The 26,984-nt window shown below is 47.2% G+C and overlaps 2 protein-coding genes across 5 annotated transcripts in view; both read right to left on the bottom strand.

Annotated features, from left to right (window-relative positions):
* Positions 1-1,260: 1,260 nt before the first annotated feature.
* On the bottom strand, positions 1,261-13,129 carry LOC117004108 (cytochrome P450 3A12-like). The gene is made up of 13 exons (XM_033074604.1): positions 13,015-13,129; positions 12,119-12,212; positions 11,058-11,110; positions 9,878-9,977; positions 9,406-9,519; positions 8,770-8,858; positions 8,040-8,188; positions 7,453-7,580; positions 7,067-7,151; positions 6,261-6,421; positions 5,871-6,097; positions 4,299-4,461; positions 1,261-2,386 (listed from the first exon to the last, which is right to left on the bottom strand). Exons 1-13 carry the CDS (start codon positions 13,083-13,085, stop codon positions 2,291-2,293), a joined length of 1,530 nt encoding a protein of 509 aa, XP_032930495.1. The 5' UTR covers positions 13,086-13,129; the 3' UTR covers positions 1,261-2,290.
* Positions 13,130-21,578: 8,449 nt separating this feature from the next.
* Positions 21,579-26,984, bottom strand: part of SDK1 (sidekick cell adhesion molecule 1) — a 388,639-nt gene continuing 383,233 nt past the window's right edge. For all 4 annotated transcript variants that reach the window (XM_033074164.2, XM_033074168.2, XM_033074167.2 and 1 more), the window contains one exon: positions 21,579-26,905. In XM_033074164.2, coding sequence (XP_032930055.1) covers positions 26,630-26,905 — 276 coding nt within the window. In that variant the 3' untranslated portion in view covers positions 21,579-26,629. The remainder of the gene's footprint in view (positions 26,906-26,984) is intronic.

Genomic DNA, 26,984 nt, shown 5'->3' with positions numbered 1-26,984 from the left:
CCCCAAAGTCAAATCTGCTGTCAAACCTCCTTCAAGGAACCCATACAGATGTGTGCTTCCTGCTCTTATGCACAAAATTCAGCAGAACAAAGATGAGAGGTGACAGAACTCCAGTTTTGCCCCTTTGCAGAAGCCTGCCAGGTACCAGGGATGAGGCAGAGCTGTGTCCATCTCTTCTCTCTGCAGGTACAGCACTCCCAGCCCAGCTCTGCTCCCCCACTCCCTTGGCACAGGGTGCAGCAGATGAAGATGCCTCTGACCAGACATGAGAGGGGCTGAAACCCTTTGACACCTCCAAGTGAACTGTATATTTCCCAAATGTTAAGCAGCTTTGTGAGAGAGATTATCCTGAAGGATGTTTTCCTGTAGTGTTGACATTTCTGTGTGAGTGATTAATTCCAACATGGGCATGGGGTGAGGAGGCAAAACCTTTTTCTCACTGCCACCAGGCAAGCTGTGGCCTTTGCCCCAGCAAGGCCATTAATTCATCCCTGTGACACTGCAGGTGACTTTGTCACCCTCATCTTCTTGGTCACTTCTCAAGGCAGAGACCTGAGGATTTTCCATGCCCTTTTTTATGACCCACTGTGATGGTACAGGCACTTTTCAGCTGTTTGTCCTCCAGGGGTCTGGCTGCCTGTACATTTAGTCCACGTGCTTGACTTTGGAAAAGAGGACAGCAGCAGCTGAAACCAAAGATGGATTGTCACTTTGGGACATTGGGGGCAGAAGGGAGTTGCAGTGCTGCAGGTGACCAGGGCAGAAAGGCAGGCCATGGCTGCCTGAGCTGCTGGGAATTTTCTAACCCTCTCACCCAGCTCACTGATGACTCTCTAGAGAAGCAGCCTCACTCCTCCCCTACACTTCCAGTCAAGGGTGTCTTTCACTGGGGAATTTAATTTGCTGCAGAAAGGTTATTAAATCCCTTCTATTTCTACTTAATTCCTAAAAAATGTAGAAAATAACTATGAAAAGAATATTAATAACATAGGTATAATCTATCTACCTCTATATAAAAGAAATATAAAAATGCTATGCAGTGAATAAAGTTCCTTTTGCAATAGGAATTACTTCACACCCTCAATGACTCTTCTTTTGGGCTGTTGCACCTCCAGGAGCAGCTCTTAGGATTTATGGTACCCACAGGGATGCATCCAGGATAAAAAGAGTTTTCATCACCTGGTCAAAAGTTTATGAGATCTACAGATGGAGTCAATTGTGTATGGAGAAGGCACAGCAGAAGAGACTGGCATCAACTGGTACAGAAAAGGCAAGAGAACCTTTTATTGCAGTTAGCATTCCAGCAGCAGTTTTTGGAGGATTCATATGAAAGTCTAGGCTGTACAAAAATTACGAAGTTTGGCAAGATTTTGAGGCTCTCAAAAGGCAAAGGCACCTTTCTTCCAGACAGGATTGTCCAGGACATCTGAAGGCTCCCAGTGCTGCACCCTGCATAATTATTAATTTAGTTAAATTTGTCCTACAGTGGCCTAATATAAATCAGACTAAAAGGTGTCATGATAGCAGCATGGATGGTGCCTGTGCTGACAATCCCTCCCATGGCAGGTGGCTGCATGCCCACCATAAAATAAGCAAACAGTCAGGACACACATGTGGGACACTTCTCTCCCACTCTGCAAATCTCCAGTTCTTAGGGGTAACTGCTTCTCTCTGGGCTCCTCCAGTTATCTTATCTGCACTTACAATCACACAAAAGCCATCTAAAATCATACCAAAATCTCAATAAATCAGCATCAGAACATCTGCTGCAGGCATTCAGTCCTGTAAGGACGTGACCATTTTAACATTTGTCAGGGTCACAGCACAGAGCTGAAGAAACAGCCCTGGACAACTCTGCATTCCCAGGAGAATAAAACCAGAAGACACAGAGAGTCACCCAGCAGGCAGTGGGAACAGGAGCAATGGCAGCATTACTTAACTATGTGCAATTTGCTCTCCCTATCTTGATTTAAATTACTCTGCCAGAAGAGACTGACAGTGTCTGGAATCAAATTGCTTAGAAAAGTGCCTCTTCAGAGAGAGAGAAAAAAAAGCCCAAATAACTCGAGTGCAAATGGTCTTGCAAAATGTCTATTGTGATTGGGGACAGCAGGACCTGGGGCTCATGTTCATTAGGATAATGCTCATGTAATTGTGCTGGGCCAAACCCCCATGAAATGGGGGGGCTGCCCCCCTGTCATTCCTGCAGCACACACATTAACCTGGTCTCCTCTCAAGAGCTGGAGGAGGCACCATTAAATAAGAGTCTCTTGCTCTCTTCCTTCTTCCTTCACTTCTTCAGGTCAGCCTGGGCTCTGGGGACCATCTTCAGGACAATGGGCTGCTTTGGCTGCATAAAACCTTTGGAGTCCAGGACCAGTGGGATCTTGAGCAGGAGGAAAAAAACAATGAAACAGCCACGTCAGCTGGGAGAAAGGACAGCCAGGACAACAGGAGTCCTACAGCTCACACACCCCAGCTACCACTTGTTTTCAATGCATTTCCCAACTCACAGGTGTACTTACAGCAGGAGCATCACTATGGCTCATGCAGAGCAGCCACCAGCAGGTGTTTAACAGCCCTCAGCTCTTGGATAAACTGGTTGGTGAGTTCTGGCTTTCACGTGGTGTGGTACAAAGAGCTCAGTGCACTGATCAAGGGAAGAGCAGCCAAACCCCACCCAGGGTGCTGCAGCTAAATGGGGGCATGCAGTGCAATTTTGTTTAAGGCAGAAATGTGTCAGTACTAAGGGCAGCTAGACCATAATGGGATCTGGAGGAACAATGAGCTCTCCAGGAAGAGCAAAACTAAAATTGCTGCTCAGACTGAGTAGCAAAGCAAAAGCATCCTCAACATGAGAGGCTTCCATGGGGTAGGCTGGGATTCTCATTAGAAACAAAGTTTAAGGAAATCATCTTGCAGGGGAGGGAAATGTGTCTCCCCCAGCAATGGATGCTGCTCATATCTCAGCTCCTCTCTCCCCATCAGGACAAGGGGGACAATCCCCCAGCCCAACAGGCCACATTCACCCCCCATATCCCAGTAAGCTTTGTTTCAAGAAATTTAAGCAACATGGCTTGGAGTCCACTGTGCCATCAATGGAGCAGTGAGAGGAGGCTGCAGCTTCCATATACATGTTCCAAAGGGATGTTCCAGCATGAAATTTTCCCTCCCACTCTGATCTGATGTACATGACACCTTCTGTAGAAAAAAGGGCTAAAAGAGCCCCATAAACCTATGGGCACCAATAATACAATACATATTTAACTTGTCTCCTTTTAATTAAAGGCAGTTATAAAAAGAATCAATTTTATGGATTGCAGAGGACTAGAAAAATGTCATTAGACTTGGGGGAGGGTGGATAGGTCACTGCATTGTTAATGGACTATTACAGTCTTTCACCTCCAGGTTACTAGTTGAGCTGCAATCTGAATCTGCAGAGATTCCAGCTGAGCACCCGTGCCAAGTAATAATTTAATAAGGACTTTTCTGTTTCTTACAACAAACGTCCTTTGAGTGACTTGTTGCCCCCTCTGCTCTGATTTCCCAAGCTCTCCTCGCCAACAGAATGTAATAATGGCCCAGTCTTTTGCAGCAGTGAGTGCAGGGAGCTGGGTCAGGCTGAAAACACCGTGGTGCTGCCTGCCTGAGGCACAGGAGCTGCCATGCTCTCAGCAGGGCTGGACTGACACATTTCCAACAGCTCCTGCATTTATTTCCTGTCAAACACTCCCACCCTGCAAAGCCCATCCTGTCAGTACTGTGTGCAGCATTCACTGGCATCCTGGGCAAATCCAAAGCCTGGTGGGATCCTGCATAGCCCCAAAGAGGGAGAGGGTCACCAATTCAAACTGAACCCAGATTGTGCTTGCTTGAGAATTGCTACCCTTTAGGGACTTCCTTTAGGGCCCATAAGAGATGAATTTTGATGTCTTGGGATGTCCCACAGAGAACAGCCATGTTTGTGTTGCAAACCACAGCTTTGGCATGGGCTGGGGGATATTCTTTTCCTGCTCTCTGGAACAGTCTTCCTAAATTGGGTCAAAGACCAACAGTGCACTGTGGCTGAGAGCACCCCACAGTTTAGGTGCACTCAAAGATAGGCACAGGACATCAGGGATTTCAGCTTAAACATCCCATCAACATTAAATATGCTTCTGTAGAGGCTTTTTAAAAAAAGCATATAACTTGTGATAAACCTAACTGAGAAGATTTAAATAGATATTCCCATGTAACAGCAGGACCATCTCAGAGGGAGCAAAGGGCAGCTACTGAGACACATCACCCCACATCCTCACCGGTGTGTCTTTGCAGGGTCTGAATGAGAAGTTCTGCAGCAGGACAACCACAGCCACTTTCACAACAAGGAGAGCAAACCTCATCCCTATGCAGTTCCTGGGGCCAGCCCCAAATGGCAGGAAGGTGTAGGGGTCAATACCCTCCTTGTTCTCTTTACTGAACCTGATTAGAACAAAAAAAAACCAGGTTAGCACAAGCCACTCTGTTCCAGGATGTGTCAGCTTCCAAAACTGAAGTGATGAGGGGTCTGGGAAGGGAAAAGCTTTTTGTCCTTCTGTGCATATGAGAAGCTGAGTCCCTCATTTCTGTCTCAATAGATGCCTCTGCTTTCATCCTACTGCTCAGATTTGGTTGTGCAAATCCAGGTGCATTGGGTGTCTTGGGAATACCTGAAATACGCTAATGGATTTCGTAACTACTCTTTTCTCAGAACTCCCTCTCAGCTCCAAAACTGAAGCCAGATTTCAAACCCTAAACCACACAGGTCTACAGCTCCACAGCTTCCCTGTAGATCAAAGGATCGAGTGAACACAAAGATGTTCTCCCCCTGTGTGACTAAAGGCAGGGCTGCTTTTGAGACATGCCAGCCCCATTCCTTGCCTCATCATGAAAAACAGGGAAGAACAATCAGCTTCACAGAGAAATTTGCCACTGAGCATTTTCAGTAATACTTCTTAGTGATCAGTTGGTTTTCATGTCAGAAAGCTTTTCATTCCCAGTGTATGAGGTACAAACCTCAGCCATGCTAAGTTAGAAGTGAAGTATCTCACTACTGAGACACCAGCACATCCCTCTGATGAACTCCCAGCAAGGCAAGTGAGCCCTAAAGAGCTCCTGACCCATACCCAGTTTGACAGCTGGAATAAGGAAGGATGTGATTACTGGAGCAACTGATGTAGCCTGGCCCATTGCCACAGTGCTCCCATCTGGTGTTTCCTTCTGAATCCAACACAAGGTGACCACAGGCTCCACAGGTGCTTCTGCCTGACACCACTACCATGTTTGGTCTCAAAGGTCACCACATCCCCACACCAGGATTAGTTTTCAGGGGTACTTCTGCTCCTGGTTCAAGGGCAGAGATCTGGTCCTGCTCCCTCTGGAACCAAGCCTCAGTGCTGGTGCCCACCTGAAGACTACCAGGTTCCTGGTATCAGGTTTGCCTTGGGCTATTGCCTCATTTTGCAGAGCTCCTAAGCAAAGATTGCTTCATAACTTGAGTTAAAAACTGAGTTTTATTTCCTACCCATCTTTGCCCTTCCACTGCTGATTTGCAGGGCATTGTGCCAGTCACCCAGTGGCTCTTGCTTTAATATCTGGCCATAAACCCCTCAGTGTTACAGCTGCTGGGAGCTGCTCTCACTGTTGCTCCCTTCAATGCAGTTAATTAAATTCCATGCACAGTTTATGGATGTAGATCATAAAACTCCCCTCACGGTAATGCTGGGACTAGATGTCAGACAATGATAAATGCCTATTTTAAATGTTATAATCACGCATTCCCCGCTTTTGCTGCCATTCCCACTCCCAGGGCTGAGGTTGAGCATGCAGCAATTCCCCCATGTGGCCCTCACCTCTCAGGCCTGAACTCGTCCGGCTCTGGCCAGTACTGCGGGTCACGGTGCAGCACGAAGGCTGGGATCAGCACCACCATTCCCTTTGGAATGGTCACTCCATTGAGCTCCACTGTCTTCTTGCAGACCCTCTCGAGCCGGCCCCCAGCAGGGTAGAGCCGGATGGATTCGTTCACCACCATATCCAAGTACTCCATCTGAACAATGGTGTTGTACGTGGGAGTGGCCTGGAGAGGAACGGGAGGACTGAGAACACAGCACTGCAACTGCCACCCCCACAGCTCCCCAGTGCTTCCAGGGAAAGGGGAATCTCAGTGCCAGCACCTCTGCCACTCTGTTTCCAGCCTGGGTTTGCAAGGCAGGTGGGAACAAGTCCAGCATCTCCTTTACCTTGTTGGGCAGGTGTTTATCGACCTCGTCCTGGAGTCGCTGCTGCACGTCAGGGTGGGTGGCCAGGTTGTAGGCTATGTAGCTGAGGGTGGAGCTGGTGGTCTCATAACCAGCAAAGACAAAGATAAGAGCCTGGGCCAGAACCTCCTCATCACTTAATGCTGAAAAAAGGCATAGAAGTACACACAAGAAGCTGAAAATTTCAGTATATAACCCTTGGGAATTCAGGATCCCAGTCATCAGTGTAGGTAATGCTACTTCTAGCTATGTAACAGTTGGTAGAGGAAACATCCAGCTTACCCTCTGCTACCACAAAGGGCTGCAGGATGCAGTGCAGTGTGTCCTACAAATACCCTGTCCTGGCACCTCAGAAGTTTTAAAGCACCCTGCCTTGAGTTGACAGACCAGGACTATGCCTTGGCTGAGCCTTTATCTTCTTACAGTTTATCTAGGATAGAGAAGAGATGAGCTCACAGGTGAGCAAGGTACACACAGCATATGTGCTTTGTGTGCTTTTTGATCTACAGCCAACATTACTGGCCTTCAGAGACAACAAAGTAAGAAATGGGGGTAAGGAGATAGTCACTCTTTTTGTTCTTTGTTGCACAAACACAGATCAGATGTTATTCCAAGAAATGAGATATAATAAAAGTATGGCTGACCTGTGATAAATATCATTATGGCCCCACTACTGAGACCTTGAATCTTTAATGGGATTAATGACTAAAATCCTCTCCCTACTTCCCTTTTACATGGATAAAGAACTACTTCTTTCTGCTGAGAGGAGGAAACATCTCAAGACATACTTTTGTCCAAGTTGGTCTCAGCAGACTTGGAGCCATCATGTGAGTTCTGCGATTCAATCATGAGCTGCAGGAAATCCACCCGGTCCTGGGGAGAAACAGAGGCAGAGAAGATGTGGGTGGGGAGGCAAACCTTGTCCAGCACAAGTCCCTTGCTGAGACACCTGCTCCACTCACAGCTCAGGGCTTCAGTACATGATGAGGTCTGGGATACAGACCCTCCAGGAACACAGATACCTTCTCCCCTTGGACGCCCAGGCAGGGCATGGTTGTGGCTTTTCTTGGATTTGGAGAGCAGGTGACACACCATAGCTTCTGAAGATGCCACCAGGTTCCTCCTGCACTCAGGACTTTTCCTGAAGAGAAGAGGCCACCTAGGCTGGACTCACCGTGCTGCTGCCCTTTCCCCGTTCCTTCTTCATTTTTGTGAAGACATTCTTGAAGAACTCCATGACGTCTGAGGGTAACAGAGTCACCTTCATCTTTTCCAGCACAGGGGTAACAAAGGGGAACAACACTAAAAGGAAAGAACAGACCGACACACTTGAGCTCAAAGGAGCTGTGAGAGGCACAAAGCATAGAAAGGAGCAGTACACCTGGACCTTGACCCCTTTTTGTTGCCTCCATCTCTTTTTACCTAACCATGGCTGGGATGCAACAGCACTTGAGAACCTCCTCCATATGTTACTTTTTGACCACTATACCACACTAAGTGTAGCTCTCTGTGATAGAGCAGCTCTCCACCATATCTGCAAACAGGTCTCTCCTCATGCAATGCTGCTGCCAAGATCCACAAATCCTGGCTATGGTTTCCTTGGGGAAATATTTCTACAGATCTGAGCCTGTAAATCCAATCCTGCAAAGTGCTGAGCATCTCTCATATGGCAAAAAAGACTCAAAGCTACTAAGAGAGCTACCAGAAAATGCAGCACCTTTGACATCGACTCAGGGCTGTGTGAGATGAGGTTTGTCATACCTAAGAGTAAGAACACAGGACTTAGGAAACTGAATTGGAGGAATTTCTTAATGTTGGTGACAAAGGGATCATTGGGGTTGTTCATGGAGTCAACATTGACACTGAAAGAAGTGCTGGTCACCACATCCATGCTGTAAGCTCCAAAAATGCTGAGTAGAGAAGAAGAGAGAGTGAATGAGATGAACCCAACCACAGTCGTAAATAAGAGCTCATCTAGGAACAATCCTTGTGAGAGGGAATATCTCTTAAAGCACAGTGCTAACACATTAGGTTTGTCCTTATCTGGCAGTAACCATCATTTTATTTTTGAAGTTTCCCCACTGCAATCAATTCCCCCAAGTTTTCTTAGCTTCAAAAACCTAAGCTGTAGTTGGAAAGCACTGAACTGCAGACTAGAGTAACAACAACTATATTCTGATTTTCATCTGTAAAATGACACCCAAAATATTGTATCTTGTGCAGCTTCTAGAAAAACTCTGGGAAATGCTTCCTACCTCAAAATGCATCTGCAGTAAAATGAAATGGGGAAAGGGCACAGCTCTCCCATTTGAGCAGAGCAGAGCACAGCAAACCCACTGCTGAGGAACACGCCATGCCCACAATTATGTGGACATTTTGTGGACTATTGCTTCCATAGCTGACAAGGGATCCATGCTGAAGCTCTCCAGGAACAGTCCCTTCCCCACACTAAATACAAACCCTTTCCTGTCAGCCCCCCACAGTTACTCACTCCTTCGCAGCGATGAACTCATCATTAGCCACTTTCTTCTCAATGTTTTGCACTAATTTTTCACCATAGTGATTAATGATATGGAACATCTGAAATGCAAACCAAAGCAGAAAACACTGTTGACTCTTTCACTGCCACCAAACAAGGCTGAGCCACACTGCCATCTGCCCCTTACCACACCTGGCTTGGGGAGGAAGGGCAAGCAAGGGGAGGTCTCATTTCCAGGCCCTCTCTCATCTTAACAACCTGTCCAGAGAGCTCATCTGACTAGGACTGAGCAAGGCTCTGCTCCAAAAATCCACACACAGCACCCACTCCAGCTTAGCATCCAGTCCAGCTGGGAGTGAACATGGCTCTTGGGCACATGGGCAAGCCTGGTGTGAGTGATGTGTTTAGCAGGATGGACATAGGGGCCATAGGGCAAACAGCCTCAGCTTGCAATGCCTTGTGTGCTGTTTCACCTCTAGCCCATTCTCCTGACTCCCTCATTGCTGAATAGCACCAACAATGCAGCTGCTCATGGATGTGGTCCTGGCAAGCAGGGTGATTTCCTTATTTGAGGGGAAGGTCTGCACTCAGAAACAGCTCAGCTCTCCTCCAGCTATGGATGCAAAGTACCAGTGGCCTGTGCTTTACCTCCTTCAGCTTCCCACTGGTGAAGGTTGGAGACAGCACTGTACGAATCCTTTTCCACTGCTCATCCTCAGCCACGTTGAGGGCTGACTCCAGGATCCCATTCAGACCAAAGTTCTGTGCAGGGCAACAGGAGACAGGTGAAGGTTTACAGCCCTCTGTCATGTGCCAGAAATGCAAAGAAAAACCTTCCATGGCCCCTCAAGTCATGTCAGCTCTACCTCAACCAGCAAACAACAGAAATGGAAACAAAAGTGTAAGAGTCATAAATGACATCAGCCCCTAGGGCACATCCAGGCTGATGGCCCAATGTCCCAGCCAGAGTTTTGATGTTGGTACCATGAATAAACTGGGGCACATCACACAGCAAGTACTTGCTGAAGGGCTCAGAGAAGAACTGAAACCAAGAAGAAACTTCTTCTTTCTTGCTGCATATGCTCTTACTGGACAGCAAAGCGCGGGACTAGGTACTTACCCGGCGATTAGTAAAAACATCATAGCACTCTTTCACCAGGATGTTTTTGATGAGGATAGGGTCCAAAACAGCCAGCATAGGCTGCCTGCCATCATAAAACCTAAGCCAAGAGAAACCCACAGTCAGTCCATCCCTCATGGTCAGCTGGAGCAAAAGCAGCCTGCTCTGTCCATGGTCAGAGCCATGGCACAAAGGGTTTGGGCCCTCTGACAAAACAGCTGGAAGGATGAGGCTGAAACTGGTTTATTATGTAGTAAAAGGGAACAAAAGTGACAAACATGGGCAGCATGAGCATTTCTAGCAGTTCTTGTGGTACTGAAGAGTTGCCAAAGCTGTGTGGGTTTAGAAAAAAGGCAGCTTTTTGCCACTATGCTGATCCCCTGCACTTGGGCTGTCTGAGCTGTTTCCACTACTGATGGCTGGAGACAAGAAATCCACACCAAACAATCCACCTGTGGAGGAAAGAGATTTCCTGCCTGGCCTACAAGGCACTGAGAGGTGTAAAACTCATCTGTCTCCTCCATTTTCCAATCAACAGAGACAGAAAAACTTAAAAGTCATGGTGTGGGCTAAAGGGCAGGGAGCCCTGAGCCACAGCTGAGGGAAGCTGCCATCTTCAAGAAGCTTGTGAACATTTAATCTTTCAAAAAAATGCACCAGGCTTCATGAAGCCTCCCAGGATTTTTTTTGCAGAGCAATTTGAGAGGTTCTCAGTAGAAGCATGATAAGAGGCCCCTGCACAAAACAAGCACTGTGCAGGGAGCAGGGAGGCAGGTTGAAAGGTAGCTTGTGCCCCAGCTCTGGGAGAAGCAGAGAGCAAGATGAAAAACACCGTGGCAGCCTGCAGCTTGCTTTCTGCTCCAGACACACAGAAGAGCAGCTTCAAAGGCAGGAGGCTCAGTTTGACACCAAGCAGTAGAGGTGATTTTCAAAGCTTATGCAAAGAAATGACCCCACAAACTGCCCATCACCATCCCAGCCCCACACCACACTGAAATCCCAGCAGGAGAAAGGCCTTGGAGACATGGGTGGAGACTTTCCCAGTGGTAAACCTGGATTCTCCCAGGCTCTCACTGCTGAAATTACAGTGCTGAGTAACATAACATCAATGTAACTTCTCCCATTCTATCCTGCAGCGTGGAGCACCCCAAACTGGTAGTTTTCTTCTGCAGAAACTCACCCCCAGATTTTTCCATACTTTTCAAAGCATTTCTGATCAAAATTGTGGACTCCCTGGAAAAGAAGAAAGGAGAGATGAACAGTTTGCCAGTGAAAAGTGATCAAAGCAGGCCACAGCTGGCAGCACAGTGCATCCCACGGCCCCATTTTAAGTGGCAGAGGTTGAGGTTGGGAGGTGCATGGTCCTCTTAAGCATCAAGTAGATGCTTAGGGAACATTTGCATTGGAGAGAAAAAAGAGAGCAGAGATTTTAGAAAAAAGGAAAAGATACTTTCAACTTCCACCAGCCAACCTGATCTAAAAATGTAATGAAGACAAGGTATGACAGAGTACAAAGTTTTAGTGAGCAGAGTTAGGAGGCAGAACTGGATCCCAGGGTGTCCTTTCACCTTCAGCTCAGCAAGTTAGAGCTGCTGCTGCCTTGTCCTCATATGATCTTCCTCTGCAGTTACTGAACACAGAGTTTTACTTTGTTTCCATTAGGGTTTTAACTGATGTTACATGCAATGATGAAACTTCCAGGACACATAAGGCTCACTAAACCATTAATAAGGGGCAACATGCATGATGTGATGACCTTATTTGATGACGTTTGGTAGCTTGATAATGTCTGAGTTTTATTTAAAAATGCATTTGTCTGGATTAGTCTCAGGCTGGCCCAAGAGTAAGTGGTTGGATGAAGCATTTCTGGGGCTAATTCAGCCTCTTCATGTTGATGATAAAAAGGGCAAAGAAACAGGCAGTTCCCAGAAAACAACAGTCTTAGGAATCTCTCTCTTTTTTTTTGTTTCCAACAGAGCTTCAACTGCTCAAGAGCAGGTAGAAACACAGGGAGAAACTAAAAATTTGAATTACAAAGTAGTTTTAAAATACAGCACACCTCATTCAGGTCAGCCTGAACTTTCATGCTCTCCATGTGTCCAAAGAGCTTCCTATCTAAAAGGATAACTTTCATCTGGCTGAATCAAGGACAATGGAAAAAGTTGCCCAAAGAATGGGGAAAACAGCACCAGGCACAAGAAGGATCTAAGGCACCACAGAGCAGCAGCTGCTGGTACTCACGTGCCGGTACTCCAGGAAAGTTCCCACAAAGGGCAGAGGCTGTGGGCCAGGAATGCCCAGCTTCTTGAAGGTCTGGTAGGGCCATATCCCATAGCTGCCAAGCAAAGAGCATGTGAGAAGCACTCATGCAGTGAAAAGAGAAGATACTTCTTCCTGAGCACGGGGAGCTGCTTAAATAACTGGTTTCTGTCCTCAGGGAAAGCTGAAATTACGGACCAGCAGCAGCCCTGCTGAGGATGCTCTTTGCAATAAGTGCAGGAACACTTGGGGTACGTTTTGATGGAAGACAAGGGCTGAAAGGAGCTGCAGCCCAGCCTAAGCAAACTAAGTGTACCTGGGTACCTCAGGCTTTACTCAGGGCCTCATTTAGTTGCCCAGCTCAGACAAGTGTGACTCAGGAGAGATCTCGGAGCGATTGAGTTCTGAAGCTGAGGCCTGCCCTTGTGTTTGTCTTTGCAAAGACCTCCTGCGATGCTCAGGTGGCACGGCAGGGACATAAATTACCACAGTAAAATTAAGTTTTTGCCTGTACAGCTCACTACAGCTCCCCTGAGCCACATAAGCCGAAGTTTGGCCAACAGAACTACTTAATCGGGGGGTTCTGCAGCTCCGGCATCGCCCTGCGCTGCTCCCAGCTGGCACAGCCCAAGGACGCCACGGGGGCTGCTGCCTTTAAACACCCGGAAGTTTAAGTTTCCTTCTTGGTGTTGAAAAAAAAAAAAGAACAAGGATTTCCTTTAACTTCCCTCCCCGCCCAGCCCAGCTCGCTCCTTCCCGCTGGCAGCCGCACCCCGCAGCCGCTCTGGCTGTGCCCTGAGGACCCGGTGGTTTCAGCGCTAATTCACTCGAACCCCGCTGACACCGGGCTGTTCTCCAGGAGACCGGCCTGTACTTACAGGGCCACGAGGCACAGGCAGGCGATGAGGAGCAGCCAGGTGACGGGGGACAGGCTGGGCAGGAGCTGCATGGTGCCCGCTGTCCGCCCGCTTCTGCCGCCGCCGCTCCCCTCCGTGCCCGCCCTCATGGGAGGGAGGCGGCGCTTCCCCGCCCGCTCGGTTCCTCACCAGGGTGTTCATTGCCGCTCCCCTGGGGCTGGAAATTGCTGACAGGGCAGCAGCGGCCCTGGCTCCTCGTGCTGCTTCTGCAGGGACAAAGAGCTGCTCGTGTGTCGCGGGGGTGTCTGTGCGGACGCGCCTTCCCTCGTGCCTCCTCTCGCACCTCCCTGTATCTCCTATGTCCTGTTTAGCGGCTGGAGGAGACCCAAACTCCAGGCTGGAAGGGGCTTGCTGCTCTCAGACAGATCCTCTGCAGGGTGCAGCCCTGTGGCAGCACAACTTACAGGCACAGCTGTGCCGGTGGAGCTTCCCTGGTTGGGTGACCTGCCAGCCCCCGGGAGCCGCCAGGGCCGGGCCGTGAGGGCGGAGGTGCCGCGGGCCCTCCCGGCCGTGTCACCGGGGCTGGATCCCCACATCGCCTCTGCCCGGCTCTCTCTGCACTCAGGGCGCACAGGATGATGACATTTGGCTTTAGCAGCTGTTTCCCCCTCAGACACAGGCACGGGACTGGCTGCTTTCTCTCAGAGAAATGAGAAGTGCATTACGTGTACGGGGACACAGTGGGACATCTGGCCAGTTTAGTTCCAGCGTATGCAAACACCCCGTGCTGGTGGGTTTGTACGGGGATGGGTCAGGATGTGGTGTCCTTTGTCCCTGTCACACTGGGAAGGGCCAGAAATCTCTTCCTCTGTCCAGTCCAGCACTGTCCCCTTGTCTGTGTTCCCTGAAGACACCAGCGGACCCAGCCAAGGACCCTGCATGCACATCACACTCACTGCATCAGACATTTCTCCCCTCTGCCTTAAGGAAACCCAAGTGCTTCTGCAATTACCTGCCAGTCAGATCTCACGTGCAGGCCAGCAGTGGATTTTCCCTCGGCCCAAACATTTATTTTGCCTCATAAAACACATGCAGCATGTGCTGAGCTGCCGGTGGGTTCAGCAGTCACCTCCACACTTAGGTGGAAGAGCTGAGCAGCAGCACTGCCACTTTTGGTGGGTCAGTGTCTCAGACATCTCCAGCATTGCACAGCCACGATGTGCTCAATGATTCACATAATCACTGGCTGGCAGTAATCAATTAACCATTTTATGGAGGCACATCCCTGGTTCCTGCTTCTCCAGGCTGCTCTGAAGAGCTGAGCTGTAGCAGCATGCTGTGATATCAACTTTATTCTCCATTTTATGGGATCTGCCCTGTTTAGGACACCTTGAAGCAGCTGTACTCAGGGAGTTACCCTTTCTCCTGCATCCAAAGGCTGGTTCTTCTCCTTGACAGGTCCCATACCAGAAGGACATAAAGAACAGCAGTGAGAGGCAGGAGGAGAAAACAGCTGCTGGAACAGTAACTCCCAGGCTGGGATTAGCTGCATTTCTTCCCTCACACAAATCCTTTGATTTTTCAGTAACTTTTAACAGCTCTTGTGATTTCTCAGTGGGAAGTGAGTTTGTGGTTCAGTATTTTCTCCTCTCTCACACATAAACTGAAGCAAAGACTTCAGAGGAGAACAAAGATGTTACTAGCCCCCAAAATATGTAAATAAACTGTGCAGCATCTTTACATACAAGGAAATTACTAATTTTTCCAAAACGGGTTTGTATGGGAACAAAACTGATTTAGAGGTATAGTTCCCTGTGTGGCTGGTGAACCTCTGAAAACTCCTTATTTATCTGAATTTTGGTTTGTTCTTTTTGCAGCTCTCTTGAAGAGCTGTGTCTCTCTAGCTCTCCAGATTTAAGAAAATCATAGTTGATAAAATGTCCACCTCCCAGTCCAAATTGCTGCCATGACTCAGAGCTGCAGGTGGGGCCATTCTGAACACTCACTGTCAGATAATTTTATACAAATCACATGTATTAAAGTGATGCTTTTATCCTTATACAGCCCTTTAGACCAAATGTGGTAATATATTCTGTACTTACTGAGACTATTTTTCTAATGTGAATATCACTGAAATGACACCCAGGAGGAATAAAGCACAGGGAAAGGCTCTCCAGATCATTTTTTCTGGCAACATTTAAAGGGGTTTAGCATTGTGGGCAAGCAAATTGCTCAACAGGACTGCAGGTGAGGGGCTGCTGTGGCATCCCAGCGCTTTGTCTAAGAGAATGGGAGAAAATTGCCCAGGTTTGGGCTACACAACAATTGTCTGTCCAAGGCTGGTGATGCAGCAAAAACATCTTGTGGTACAAAAGAGGGAGCGATGAGTGCTCCCCACTGCACTTGTGTGCAGTGGATGTGCTAAAACAAGTGAAAAATAGCAGCAGCAGCAGCAGCCTGCAAGTTGACATCAATGCTTCTTCTAATTCACCTCTTTCACAAAACTGTCACTTTCCTCCCCCACCCCCTCCCATTTTGGGTAATAACTTATTAATAGGAGATGTCTTCAAGAGAGCTGCTAAACCCCTCTGGTAGGAGCCACATCAATGGCAGTGACCTCTCTGATGTGCTGGTCTACAGGCACAGTTATATATTAGAAGGCAGAGCTGGTTCACAGCCCTTGTGATGTTTCCAAGGTCAGAGACCTGTACCTATAAAGGACCCAGAGTGGTCCAAAAGGAATGTCCTCCTCAGGGCCACGAGCACAAGTGGCCTCAGCCTCTCTGACATTGCCCTTCTCACTGACACCAACACAGTGCCACTGTTATCCCCATTAATAACAAATCCCAAGGGCTCTAAAAAGGCTTGCTGGAGCCCTGGTATGTGCACAGTGCTATTAAAAGAGTATTTATTCTTATGCCCTGGGGAGAGGAGGAGTAGCTGAGTGTGACCCTCTTCCCCCCTGGCAGGGTATCCTGTGATGGTCCTGGGCAGCACTGAAGCCATGGCCCTGCCCTCCCCTCCTCCTCTGGCCACCCTGTGATACCTCACACTGCAGTGATTCCTGGCATGTTTGTTCTTGTTCTGCACCCCAGCAACAATCCCAGTTCAATATTAACTCACACATTATCTACCACTCCTCTTTGCAGTGGCAGAGTGCTTTCATGCACTGGGTACTCTTCCTGTGTTTGTCAGCCACCCCAGAGCCCTTCTGCTGTGCCAATACCCTGCACTCCTCTGAGCTGGGAAGGAGCAGGAACTGAGGAACTGAGATACGTGGGGATTCAAAAGCCAATGGTCACCTGACTAACACAAACAGAAGGAGGCATTAACTGTGATAACTGGCTGTAATCACCAGTAAAAATGAGATAATGCAACTTAGACCAACTGGAAGAGCAGCGACTGAACTGATGGGGCACAGAGGATGATGTTAAATCTTGTGCAGAACTTCAGTTTCTAAAAGCTCAGAGAGAGAGACAGAAACAAAAATTTTATCTAGAAGGAGAGAGAGTTTTACTACTGCTTGGTGGGACTGAAGGAGACCAAGGGGAGAGAAGTCCTGCAGGAGTGGTGGAAAGCCATCCTCAGGAGAGGAACGCTCCCCTGCGTCTCAGGCTCTCTGTTAGAGAGAATGAGACATTCCCTTGCAAATAAGATAATGCTTATTATCTTCTTTGCAAGATAATGTCTCCTTAGCTGCTGTGTTACAGACCCAAAGGTTTTCCTTTCCTCCATATACTATGGGAAAAGTCATATTGTAACACACACAGTCTTTCTAACAGCCACAGCAAAATGCCAGCCCCATCAATAACCAGGCTTTTATTCACTGACTGTCCCATCTTTAACAATTCTCTTATTTTCCTCTCATCCCACAAACGGCATCATGAGCTGTTTATTCCTGGCTCTTCCTTACGAACCTTGCTCTCAAATGAGCCTCTTGAAAGGACTAAATGGGAAAGCACCAGATGTATGACATCCTCAAAAGCTCCAGCAGCCAGGGAAGGGCCAAGGGCTGGCACCAGCTTCTGCCTTCCCTCTCACCAAGCCCAAAACCACACAGTGCTTCATGCCTATATTTCTGAGACCTTTGCAGAGCAAAAAGACTACATTCCTCCTTTCATCCAGCAATGCTACTGAATGCTCCTGAAGCATCAACAGCTGAAACCCATCTCCCTTTCACTCCTCTATAATTTTTGAGCAAGCATGGAAAAATTATAAGCCACAGCCAGTGTTAAAGTATAAAATGAATTCTGGAAAGCACGGCGAGGGCAGGGCTGTGTGTACTCCCCGCTCATGCTTGGACAGCAGCTCCTCCGAGGACAACTTCTCCTTTATCTGTCTCACATTGTACCAGAGAACAACTCTGGCTTTTCAGACCTCCCAGCTGGTAGCTCAGTCTCACTGCAGGAAGCAGCCAGTGCTTTCCAGAAAGTGTCACTGCACCACTTGCAATGACCTCAATTTCTGCTGAGCCACTTCCAAACCAGAAGTCAAGCCAGAAAAGGACAAAAACCATGATGTGACCCTGAAGCCATCATCTCCAAACACATGACATGCACCCCTCTCTACCACCATCCCCTTACCTCCAAACCCACCCTGTCTCATGAGGACACACCATTAGAAACCATCCAGTGTTCTGAAATCTTTTTTGGAGCCAGGATCTCTGTTCAGCCAGACCCAGCACTCAGAGCCACATCCCTGCCCAAGGACTGTTTGACCCATTGTTTCTGTCTCTGCTGCCTGGGTTCTGGATGTTTTTTCTGTTCTGGGTATGCACTCAGGGCAGGGATGAAGCTGTTTGGCTCTTGAGCCATTTGGCATTGTGGACTCCCTATCAGCAGCTGGATGTGAGCCATCCCCAACATGTTCAGGCACAGTCCTTGAGAATCCAAGCAGGTATGGCTGGAGGCTTAGCACGCAACCTCACAGGATTTCTCTATTGCAGCTAAAGCCAAGCATTTGTCTGGTTGGATTAACCCTTGCTGGCTTTGTGAAATGGGCTTCATTGAAAACAAGCATTTTTCTCTCACCTTTTAATTTCTTCTGTGGTGTGGAGACAGCTATGGATCAATGAAAGTGTCCTCATCGATCATCCTAGATGTTTTTTGCTGGACAGATGATTGAAATACTGAATCCTTCCTCTGCCAGTCCTTCCCACAGTGGGGAATAAAACAGTTCTGAATTTCCATCAGGTTATGTGAAGTTTAATCCCAGAGGATACAATCTCCCAGCGGATTAAGTCAGTCTCAAATACATCTGAAAATTGACCCTTGTTTATCCCGAATTTCCCACAGTTCAGCTTCTCTGATGGCTTCCATTGCCCTGCTCCTCTCCTGCCCCTCACCTCTGGGGTATTCATACCAATCAGATGTGCTTGTAAATACATAAAAAAATAACTCAAGTTTGAAAAAGTTTGTATTTACAAGTTGAGCCTTGTACTGTTGGAATTAGACTCTAATTAGGTCAGTCATGTTCCCCTGGTAGGGTAAGAATGATAGTGCTGGAAAACAGACAATTTATAAAGACCCAAAAATAACTCATCCTGCTGTTTTGTAAGAAAGATGTGTTTTCTTTGCCCTGTGCTGAGGACATTGCAGTCAAGGCCACTTGGGCACACTGATAGCAGCCACACAGACTGAGGCTTGGTCCCCCAGGCAAAGCTGCCCTGTGCCTCAATTCCCTCCTACCACAGGTGGGATATTCATCCTTCCCAAGTTGGCAGGGCTGTGGTGAGGTCACCTGTGTTTGTCAGGCATTTTGTCACTCTTGGCATGAGGCCCCAGGCTATATTACACCGGCTCTTTTTCCCAATTTGCCTTTTAGCCTTATCTATAGAGCTTGTGTGAAGGGCACAAAGGGCACAAACTCAGATTAGGGAGGCTCAGGGTAAAGAACTAGTCCTTGGCTTTGCCCCAGCTGCTTTTCTAGGGTGTGTCATCAGCGTAAATGGTGCACCCCTTGGAATTTGCACAAAGCAGGGAATTACTTTTGAGTGACACTGTGGGTGTTGGTCCCTTCTTCCTCTGAACACATTTTTGTCACGCAACCATGGTTTGCAGCATTCCCGTTCCTCCACAGGCAGGTGCTGATCCTCTGACTCCTCAAGGCTTCACAGCGCTGCCGACAAATTTGCCTTGTAAAGCCTCGAAGAATGACTTCACACATCAGCCTAGTCTGATTTAGGATTATCCTAACTCGTTAACAAATGGTGATGAACGTGCCAATTGCCTGCTTAATGAAGGTTTCTACCAGGCTGGGAAGTCATGGCCACATCGCCTTGGCTTGGAGGGACGTGCCCAGCATTTCTGAGTAAACAAGACAGCAAAACCAAAGAAATCCTGGAGCACAGCGGAAGTGAACAAAATCCCAACAAAAAACATGTGTTCACATAAAGTTCCTTTTGATTTTGTGGGAAATGCAGGTTTGAAATGAAAATAATTAGTGAGGCAAGAGGAGGAGAAGAAAAATAATAAAAAACAAGAGGCAGGCTTACAAAAGACAAACAAAAACCAGAAAAGGAGCAAGGGGAAAAATAAATAACCCTGGAGCAAAAACACAGAGGGAAAAAGAGGGAACAAAAGAGACAAATAGCAGGAAAAGGATCAGTAATGAAAGCCCAGATTACTTGATTCAGTCAAGCCACTGCTTGTGCTGTTCAGGGCAGGGCGGGAAGCCAATCTGTTTTCTCTGGTATTGTTTAGGCTACGAATACCGTGGCAGATTTCCCATCCACTCCCATGTTTATGTCCGTGCTCCAATCCTAGCCACAAAAACGTGTGGGGGAAACACATCCCAAAAAGTGTAAGGGCTGGAAGCTGGAGGATGACACTTTGAAGCCAAATGGCCTCAAAAAAGCACTTGTGCACCTTATGGCAATTTTGCAGGATAATGTCTCGTTTCACGAAATGCTGTGGCGGGAGGATTTTCATCTTCAAAATGGGTACAGTGATACCTCTGGGTTATTACAAGCTCCCAGCTGCAAAGAGCTGCCTGTATTTATACAACACTGCATTATTTATAATATCCTCTTCAGGAGCAGGAGAATATGAGTTCTTTCCTTCACAGTCTGACTATTTTTTTTCTTCCCTTCTCCCACTTGGAAAACATTGATTTCTTGCCCTCATTTCTCCCACCAGAGCTGTAGCTGACCTGACTGTGTTTAGTTTACTTCTCAAGGCCAGATGCTCAGTGGGTGAAAAGCACAACCAACCACCCTGGAATAATAGAGCTGCCCCAATTTCCCCCAGCTGGGATCTTGTCCTGCCTCCCCAACATCTGCACATTTGTGGGAGCTGATTAACAACTGCTACAACACTGCTGGGGAGGGGACAAAGGCATAAAAATGTTGGCTCCATGGGTTTCTGAGTGTGTTTTGACTCTCCTGTACTAAGGATCTGAGGAAGTTTATTGCTGCAAAATAATAAAATATTTAGGGCTGACCAAATTTTGTGTGGAAACTATTTGAGAGTGTCAGCTTAGCTGAGAAGCAGCAGGGGTTGTAAGATTTTACAGTCCAGAGCAAACAGTGAGGAATTTCAGTCCATGTTACATTCTCAGTCCTGAGCTGTTAACTTGTGAGTATGTTGGCAAGGCACCCAGAAACTTCTTCAGCAAGAGAAGAGTCTGGAAAAATACTTTTTTCCCTTCTACAGAACAAATGTACCAAGGACACAGATGTTTCCAAAAGGGTTCTTTTAATCAGAAGCAAGTTTGCAAAAGAAGAAGTAACTTTCTCATATAAAATAGTGGAGTGGTGAAGGTGAGGCTAACAAGAGGTGTGGAACAAAAATCCAGGGCAAATCTCTAAGGAGACATTGAATTAAAAGCAATGATCCAATAACCAGAGTACACTGAAGGGTAGCTCAGACACAGCTGTGTGAGCTGGTCCTACCCCTAAGTTGACAGCAGACACCAAATCAGAGGATGGACTCCAGCCCAAGGGAGGCAAAGTGACCAGCTACAAACTCACCAGAATATGGGGTTCTTGCACCTTTCTGCTACCTGAGAGCTCCCACTGCTCTGTGACAGCCCCAGCATGGCCCAGGGGCATAATGACATCAAAGGGAGCCCTGGTGGCACTTCCCACCTGCAGAAGGCCACCATTCCATGGTAGCAGAAATTCCCAAATCTAGTGAGTTGGACACAAATGGGAAAACACCTTGATATAAAGCTCTGTAACCCCATTCCTGTCTGTATCCAGTGATTCAAGCTCCAAGAAAGTGCACAGTGATCAAACAGCATTGAAATAATGAATTTCCTGTCAAGTCTTGAGGCCCCAAGGCTGTTTAAAGTGGGCAAGTGGCAGCTTTGAGAAGATAAAATTCTGAGTCAGTGCCTGAATCTCAAGTGCTAATGGTACTTCAGTCCTTGTTCAAACAAATCTCACCTGTCCCAAGTGTCACGTGTGTGCTTATCCATTGTGGCTCTCTGCAGCAAACTCTACACCTGCACAAAGTGCAAGCCAGCTTTCTTTTCCTGGGAGGGCAGGGGGAGGACAGAAGGAGTACAGAAATACAAAGAACAGAGGGGACTGAAGTGTCCAAGGCCAGGTTGGATGGGGCTTGGAGCAGCCTGGTCTAGGGAAGGTGTCCCTGCCCATGGCAGGGGGGTTCAAACAAGGTGATCTTTAAGATCTCTTCCAACCCAAACCATTCTGGGATCCTATCACTTGTCAGGAGGAGCAATTTCAGACCCATCACGTTCAGTCTGGGGTGAACATGCTCCCAGTTCAAGGGTGGTTTCCATAAGGAGGTTTCAATGGGTTTTGTAGAACCACATCACCACACGTGTGGCTTTGTTTGAACACTGCAGCAACACACATTTCCCCACCTCCAGTAACCTCAGAGCTTCTAGGAACACCCTGATAATGAGTGGACTCCACACGTGCTGGCAGCAACCTATAAAAGCAACCTAAGGAATGTGACTGAAGTAGCAGGAACTCCAGGCTGAGTGGAGCTGTCTGCACTGCAACCTGCCCATGTCCCAACAGCTCTGTGGTTCTTCCTCACTCATTGTGTGTGTCCTTCTGCTGCTACTGGTACAGGAGATCAGTAAAATCAGGAGGTTTTGGCATCTTGGTCACTCTAACACATCACAGGCTTCTGGACTTCAAGATTTCTAATGCCTCTGCCAGAGGTTATCTTTCTTGTGTGGTTGTTTGCTTACTTTTAAAGTATCCAACAAATTCCTTTTCTAAAAGGATTTTTCTCCAACAAGTTGCCCTGTGTATCTGAAAGCAATGTGGGAGAAGACACCAGTGCTCTGTATGTATAAAGATCTCTCTCTCCTCCCTTTTTGGAAAGCAGATTAGATAATCTTTGGATGACCCAAAGGATTTCTTGAGGGAAGCAATGGCAAGGATAATAAATGCATCGCTATGTCAAGATATTTAGTCCAAACAATTGCTACAGCAGCTTCTGGCAGAGACCTTGGTATAAGGAAGAAAAATGAGATCTTGGCCCATCTGCAAAACATCACTGGTTTTAACACTCAAAATGAAGAGGGAAAAGAAATCCTTTTGAGTACTAGATTAATTTCTTTTCTGTGTATTTTTCTTTCTTCTCTCCAGTCGTGCCAGCTGCTCCCAAAAGCAGGATCGCTGGCCAAAGTGTGATTCCTTTAGTAACTGCTGATGAAAGCCCTTTGCTCTCACCTCTCCCTGCCCTCCCCACGAAGGCATTCCCGGGTCACTCCCACGGCAGGGAATAAGAACTGTCGCTAATGAAAGCAAGGGAGTGCCCTCTCCTGTCCCTTGTCACCACTGCCATTTGTACCTGCACAGCTGGCCCTGCCCAAACACCGGAGCATGGAAAGGTAGGAATGGAAAATATTCCCCCAAGGGTGTGGGAGTGCCCACGGTGGGGACACACCACAGTGACACGGATTTTGGGTGGGGGATAAAATGCTCTGCTCGGAGCGGGCTGGAACAGCACAGCTCCTTTCATGTGTGCACTTCTGCAAGTGATTTATGCCAGGGACAGCCTGGGGTTTGGGGCTGGGAGCATTGCTGACAGTGGTGACTGGTGTCACCTCAGCCCTGGCAGGGAGTGAAGACTTGGGCACTTTTTACCTGCAGGAAACTGGATATTGTTATGACTGTTGCATGAAAAATAAGCTCCTATTAAACCATTCCCTGAAATGTCTCCCTTGGTCATTTCATGATGCTGCTTTTATTTTTCAGTAACAGTCACCAAGAGACCTGAGAAACAGGGGAAAGGAAATAAATAAATAAAAATAAAATATCCTAAGAAGGCAATTTTAACATAAGCCTTCATTTTTCAAGACTATTCTAAACAGGAAGATGGAAATGGAAGCGAATTCAATCGGTGAAGTTACTGTAACATGACAACAAATGTTTAAAAGTTGTATTTCAAGGCTGCAATTCCCAAAGATTGCAGCAATGAAATAGAGCTTTCTTCCTAACTGATGGAGTATTTCTTTCCAGATAAAACAATTTCCCTGATATGTGAAGTAAATAAAACCTACCTATTAACCATATTTTACAAGTTGAGTGTGTTAGTGAGAAGGTGGAGGCGTCACACATGGAGCTACACAGGATCCTGCACAGCAGAAAACTCATCCTGTGCTCAGCTGAGGGCTGAGCAGGGCACTGCACCTCCTCACTCTGCCACTGCCTAAGGAAAATAAACCCACAGGTCACAAAACACAACATAACCAAGAGTGACAACAGTGTGGACCAGAACGGAACAGAAATATCTTTGTTGGGATCAACAGGTCCTAAAGGAATCACACCTAACCTGTTATTTTGATGGCAGTCAGAAGAAAAGAGCCACACAGCCAACTCAGCAGGTCCTCAGCAAGCTCAGGCTTCTTAGTTTGCAGCTGGCTCTGAGAAAAAAGGAACAGTCTCTTCTCCTCGCTTTGTATAGATCGTGCTGCTCCCCATGGTGTCCTTCAGTGCAGCAGTGCCACAAAGTCCATTTCCTTTATTCCCCATGGTTTTCTTGTTTTTTTTTTTTCTCAGTGTGGTATCAGATCAGCCCCAGGGAGTAACTTGCACGTTACACCAACTGAGATTTGGCAATATTCAGGAGATGTGGAGTTACACTATGCTTTCCTTTGGAGCAAAGTCTTCGGTGTTCCATCTGCTTCCTACTGATTTACATCCCTAAAGTCCTCAGTGGTCCTTGAGGGGCTCCTCCTGCAGCACTACCTCGTACACCTGTTGGACAAGCGCCATTAAAATTCCAAGAGCAGTTGCATTGCTGTGCCAAATGTACAAAAACAATGTGTTTAAAATATGTAATCTGATGCAGGAAACGACAAAGGAAAAGGAAAACAAATCAGAAAGTCACGTAGATAATTTTGTCTAAGAAACAAAAAAACGCAGACTGAAAACAAATTTTGGCAGTTCAGTAATTAAAGCAAAGTCCATATGGCTTAAGAGAACAGTCAAAGTGCACAGAAGGCAGTGGGTTTTTTGTTTGCTTTGCATTCCTCTTCACAGCACACTCCAAGTCATTCTCTTTGGCGCCCCATCTCCATCCCACACACATCCTACCCAGGTGCAGAGAGGGGGATGACTCACAGGGTTTTGGCTCAGCCCTGTCTTTGAGTCCCTCACCATCTAATGAGCTGCAGATCATTATCCCAAACTCAAAAGCCCTTAAACACACCCACTGGAGTTTTTTGGTTTTGAATTTTTTCTTCCTGGAACCTTTGGAGAGGAACAGCAATCCAGTGCCAAAGCTTTGCAGAGTCTGCATGCACCGAGAGCAGCAGTGCTCAGAGGCAGTGCTGAAGAGTAAAAGCAGTTCTGAGATCCTTTGCCCTGTCCAAGAGGCACTGAAAGGTGACAGCAAGGCTGAGCTGGCCCTTGGGCCTCAGCTGTTCTGGTGAGATGCCCCCAGGATGCTCCCAACCAGCCCTTGGGCAGCCTGGTTTCAACAGCCTGCTCTGCCACAGATGTCCCACATCCCTTGAGAGGACAGGGACAATTTTCTGTGGTCACAAAGCCAACATGAGCCTTGACAGGACATTAGCAAGCACCAATTTTCCTGGCTTATCCACCTGGAAGGAAATGCCAGATCCTGGTGTGGCAAGGACTGTCCTACTTCCAAATTCACCTTTCAAACTCTCATGTTAAAAAGTCTGGTGACCCAGGACTGTTGCTATGTCCAAGGGCTGGACTTGGATTCTTTCAACGCCTGACAACTTCCTTGTGAGTAAACAACTTGCTACTAAACATGACAGACTCAGGAAAAGAATAGAAAAGAATAAAACAAAAAGTGAGCTGTACAAAAGGATGGGAAATAAATGAAAAAAAATCTCCTCTTTTCTTTCCAAAGGCAGTAGTTTCAAGTGCACAGAGCAGGCTGTAAACGTGCACAAGGTAATTCATGACCCCCATGCCTGAAAAACCTGGTTAGCTTTATTTGGAGACACTTTTTTGCTTCTCCCACATATGAAGCTGCAGAATCAATAAAAGGCACCTGTGGACACCAAAACTCACCCAGTCTGTGTGGTGTGTCTTTGTACTAAAAAATAAAATCAAACAAACCCTGCCACTGTGTACTTTTTTTACAGACCAGTAAACAGAACTGCAGAGTCTGGGTGAGAAAGGATGCTCAGCTTCTGTTGCCAGGGCATGGTAACTCTGATGATCAAAACCCTCATCAATTAGTAAACTCTCTAGGTTGTCACTGCAATTTTAATTGAAAAATTCCTCTGGCTTGCTGGGTTGTGTCCTTTGACTTTTAAAAAATGACTGATTCAAATGGTACACACAGTCCATGAGGAGGTTTAGAGCCAAACCAAAAATAAACTGACCTTACATCTGAATTCTTCCCACCTGCTTCACCCACCACTGCCTACAGTGCTCTTTTGAGCCATCTCCTCTTCCAAAGGCCCTGGAGTTGGAATATTTAAAGAAAGCAGCAGGTCCCATTTGAAGAAGAAAGAAAAGCAAGTCAGTAATTCAATATAAATACAGCAGTAGTGAGCTTAGAGCAGACACAGTGACACATCTGAGCCTACCCTGATCAGGCAGTGCTCCTAATGCACGGAGCAGCGAGGAGAAGAGAGGAGGTGTCTGCTTTTCACCTAAAAATGTGCCCATTTTCTATGTTTTACTACTTGATGACAGAGAAAAATTAAAAAGAAGATTAAAAAAAAAAAAAAGAGTAGAGAAAAAGGAAGAAAAAGGAGCCTGGGAGGTTTTATGTTTTCTGTTCAAATCACATCACAAAGTCACTCATTGCATCTAGGGAATTCACCTGCTTGTTTGGGAGCGGTGGGACAGGAGGAGGAGAGAGAAAGAAAGAGGGAAGGAGCAGGGCATGGGAGCTGCTTCCTGAAGCAGTGTTACAAAAAGCAGTTAAAAAACCCCTACTATTCACAAGTGGTTAAAATCATCACTGTTCAGAACTCCATTTTTTTTCTTTTTGTTTTCTTAAACAAAGGTTCAGCTAGTTCAGCTCCGCGTTTTTATAGAGTTGATTGTCTTCAGAAAGGAAAAGAACAAAAAACCAAAAAATAAAACCCCAACCAAAACACCAACAACCCAGCCTCAGGTGTGTTCCCATCCGTTTTCTACCCTGATAAGAGATGTCCCCCAGAGTTCAGCATCCCGGCCACGCACACACGGTCACTGCCACTGTCCCGCCGTGTCCCCAGCTCAGACAAAGGAGGAGAATCCTGTCACTGGAGTCCGGGAGCCGGGCGCGGGCTGTCCCGTGGGGGTGTACACCCCTCCTGAGCTCTGTGTCGTGATGACAGTCTGGAAATAGGGTTCTGTCTCGCTGGCCGTGCACTCCTCGTATCTGTAGGACGCCGGGTGCTGCTTCACCCCTTTCTGCTGCCGCTTCCACGAGTTGTAGTAGGTGGGGTCGCTCATGTAGTGGTTCACAAAGGAGTGCTTGGGCAGCTCGTCCTCGTAATCCGAGTCGGTGACCTGGGGCATCAGGAAAAGTGGAATTCAATAATTGGTCATTAGCATCGATGATTTTTTTAGCCTGTTGTGCTCGCAAAGA

Source organism: Catharus ustulatus, chromosome 16 (genome assembly GCF_009819885.2).
Source record: "Catharus ustulatus isolate bCatUst1 chromosome 16, bCatUst1.pri.v2, whole genome shotgun sequence".
Lineage (NCBI taxonomy): Eukaryota > Metazoa > Chordata > Aves > Passeriformes > Turdidae > Catharus > Catharus ustulatus.
This window is presented reverse-complemented; position numbering and strand designations above follow the sequence as displayed.

Bases quoted from the DNA above. Each gene is read 5' to 3' on its own strand.
- LOC117004108 (XM_033074604.1), bottom strand. From the start codon at position 13,085: ATGCAGCTCCTGCCCAGCCTGTCCCCCGTCACCTGGCTGCTCCTCATC. The intron at 7,581-8,039 runs GTATGACAAACC...CTTTCCTTTTAG, and splicing joins TCCTGTGTTCTTACTCTTAG to TGTTGTTCCCCTTTGTTACC. The intron at 2,387-4,298 runs GTGAGGATGTGG...CTCCTGCTCAAG, and splicing joins GACCCTGCAAAGACACACCG to ATCCCACTGGTCCTGGACTC.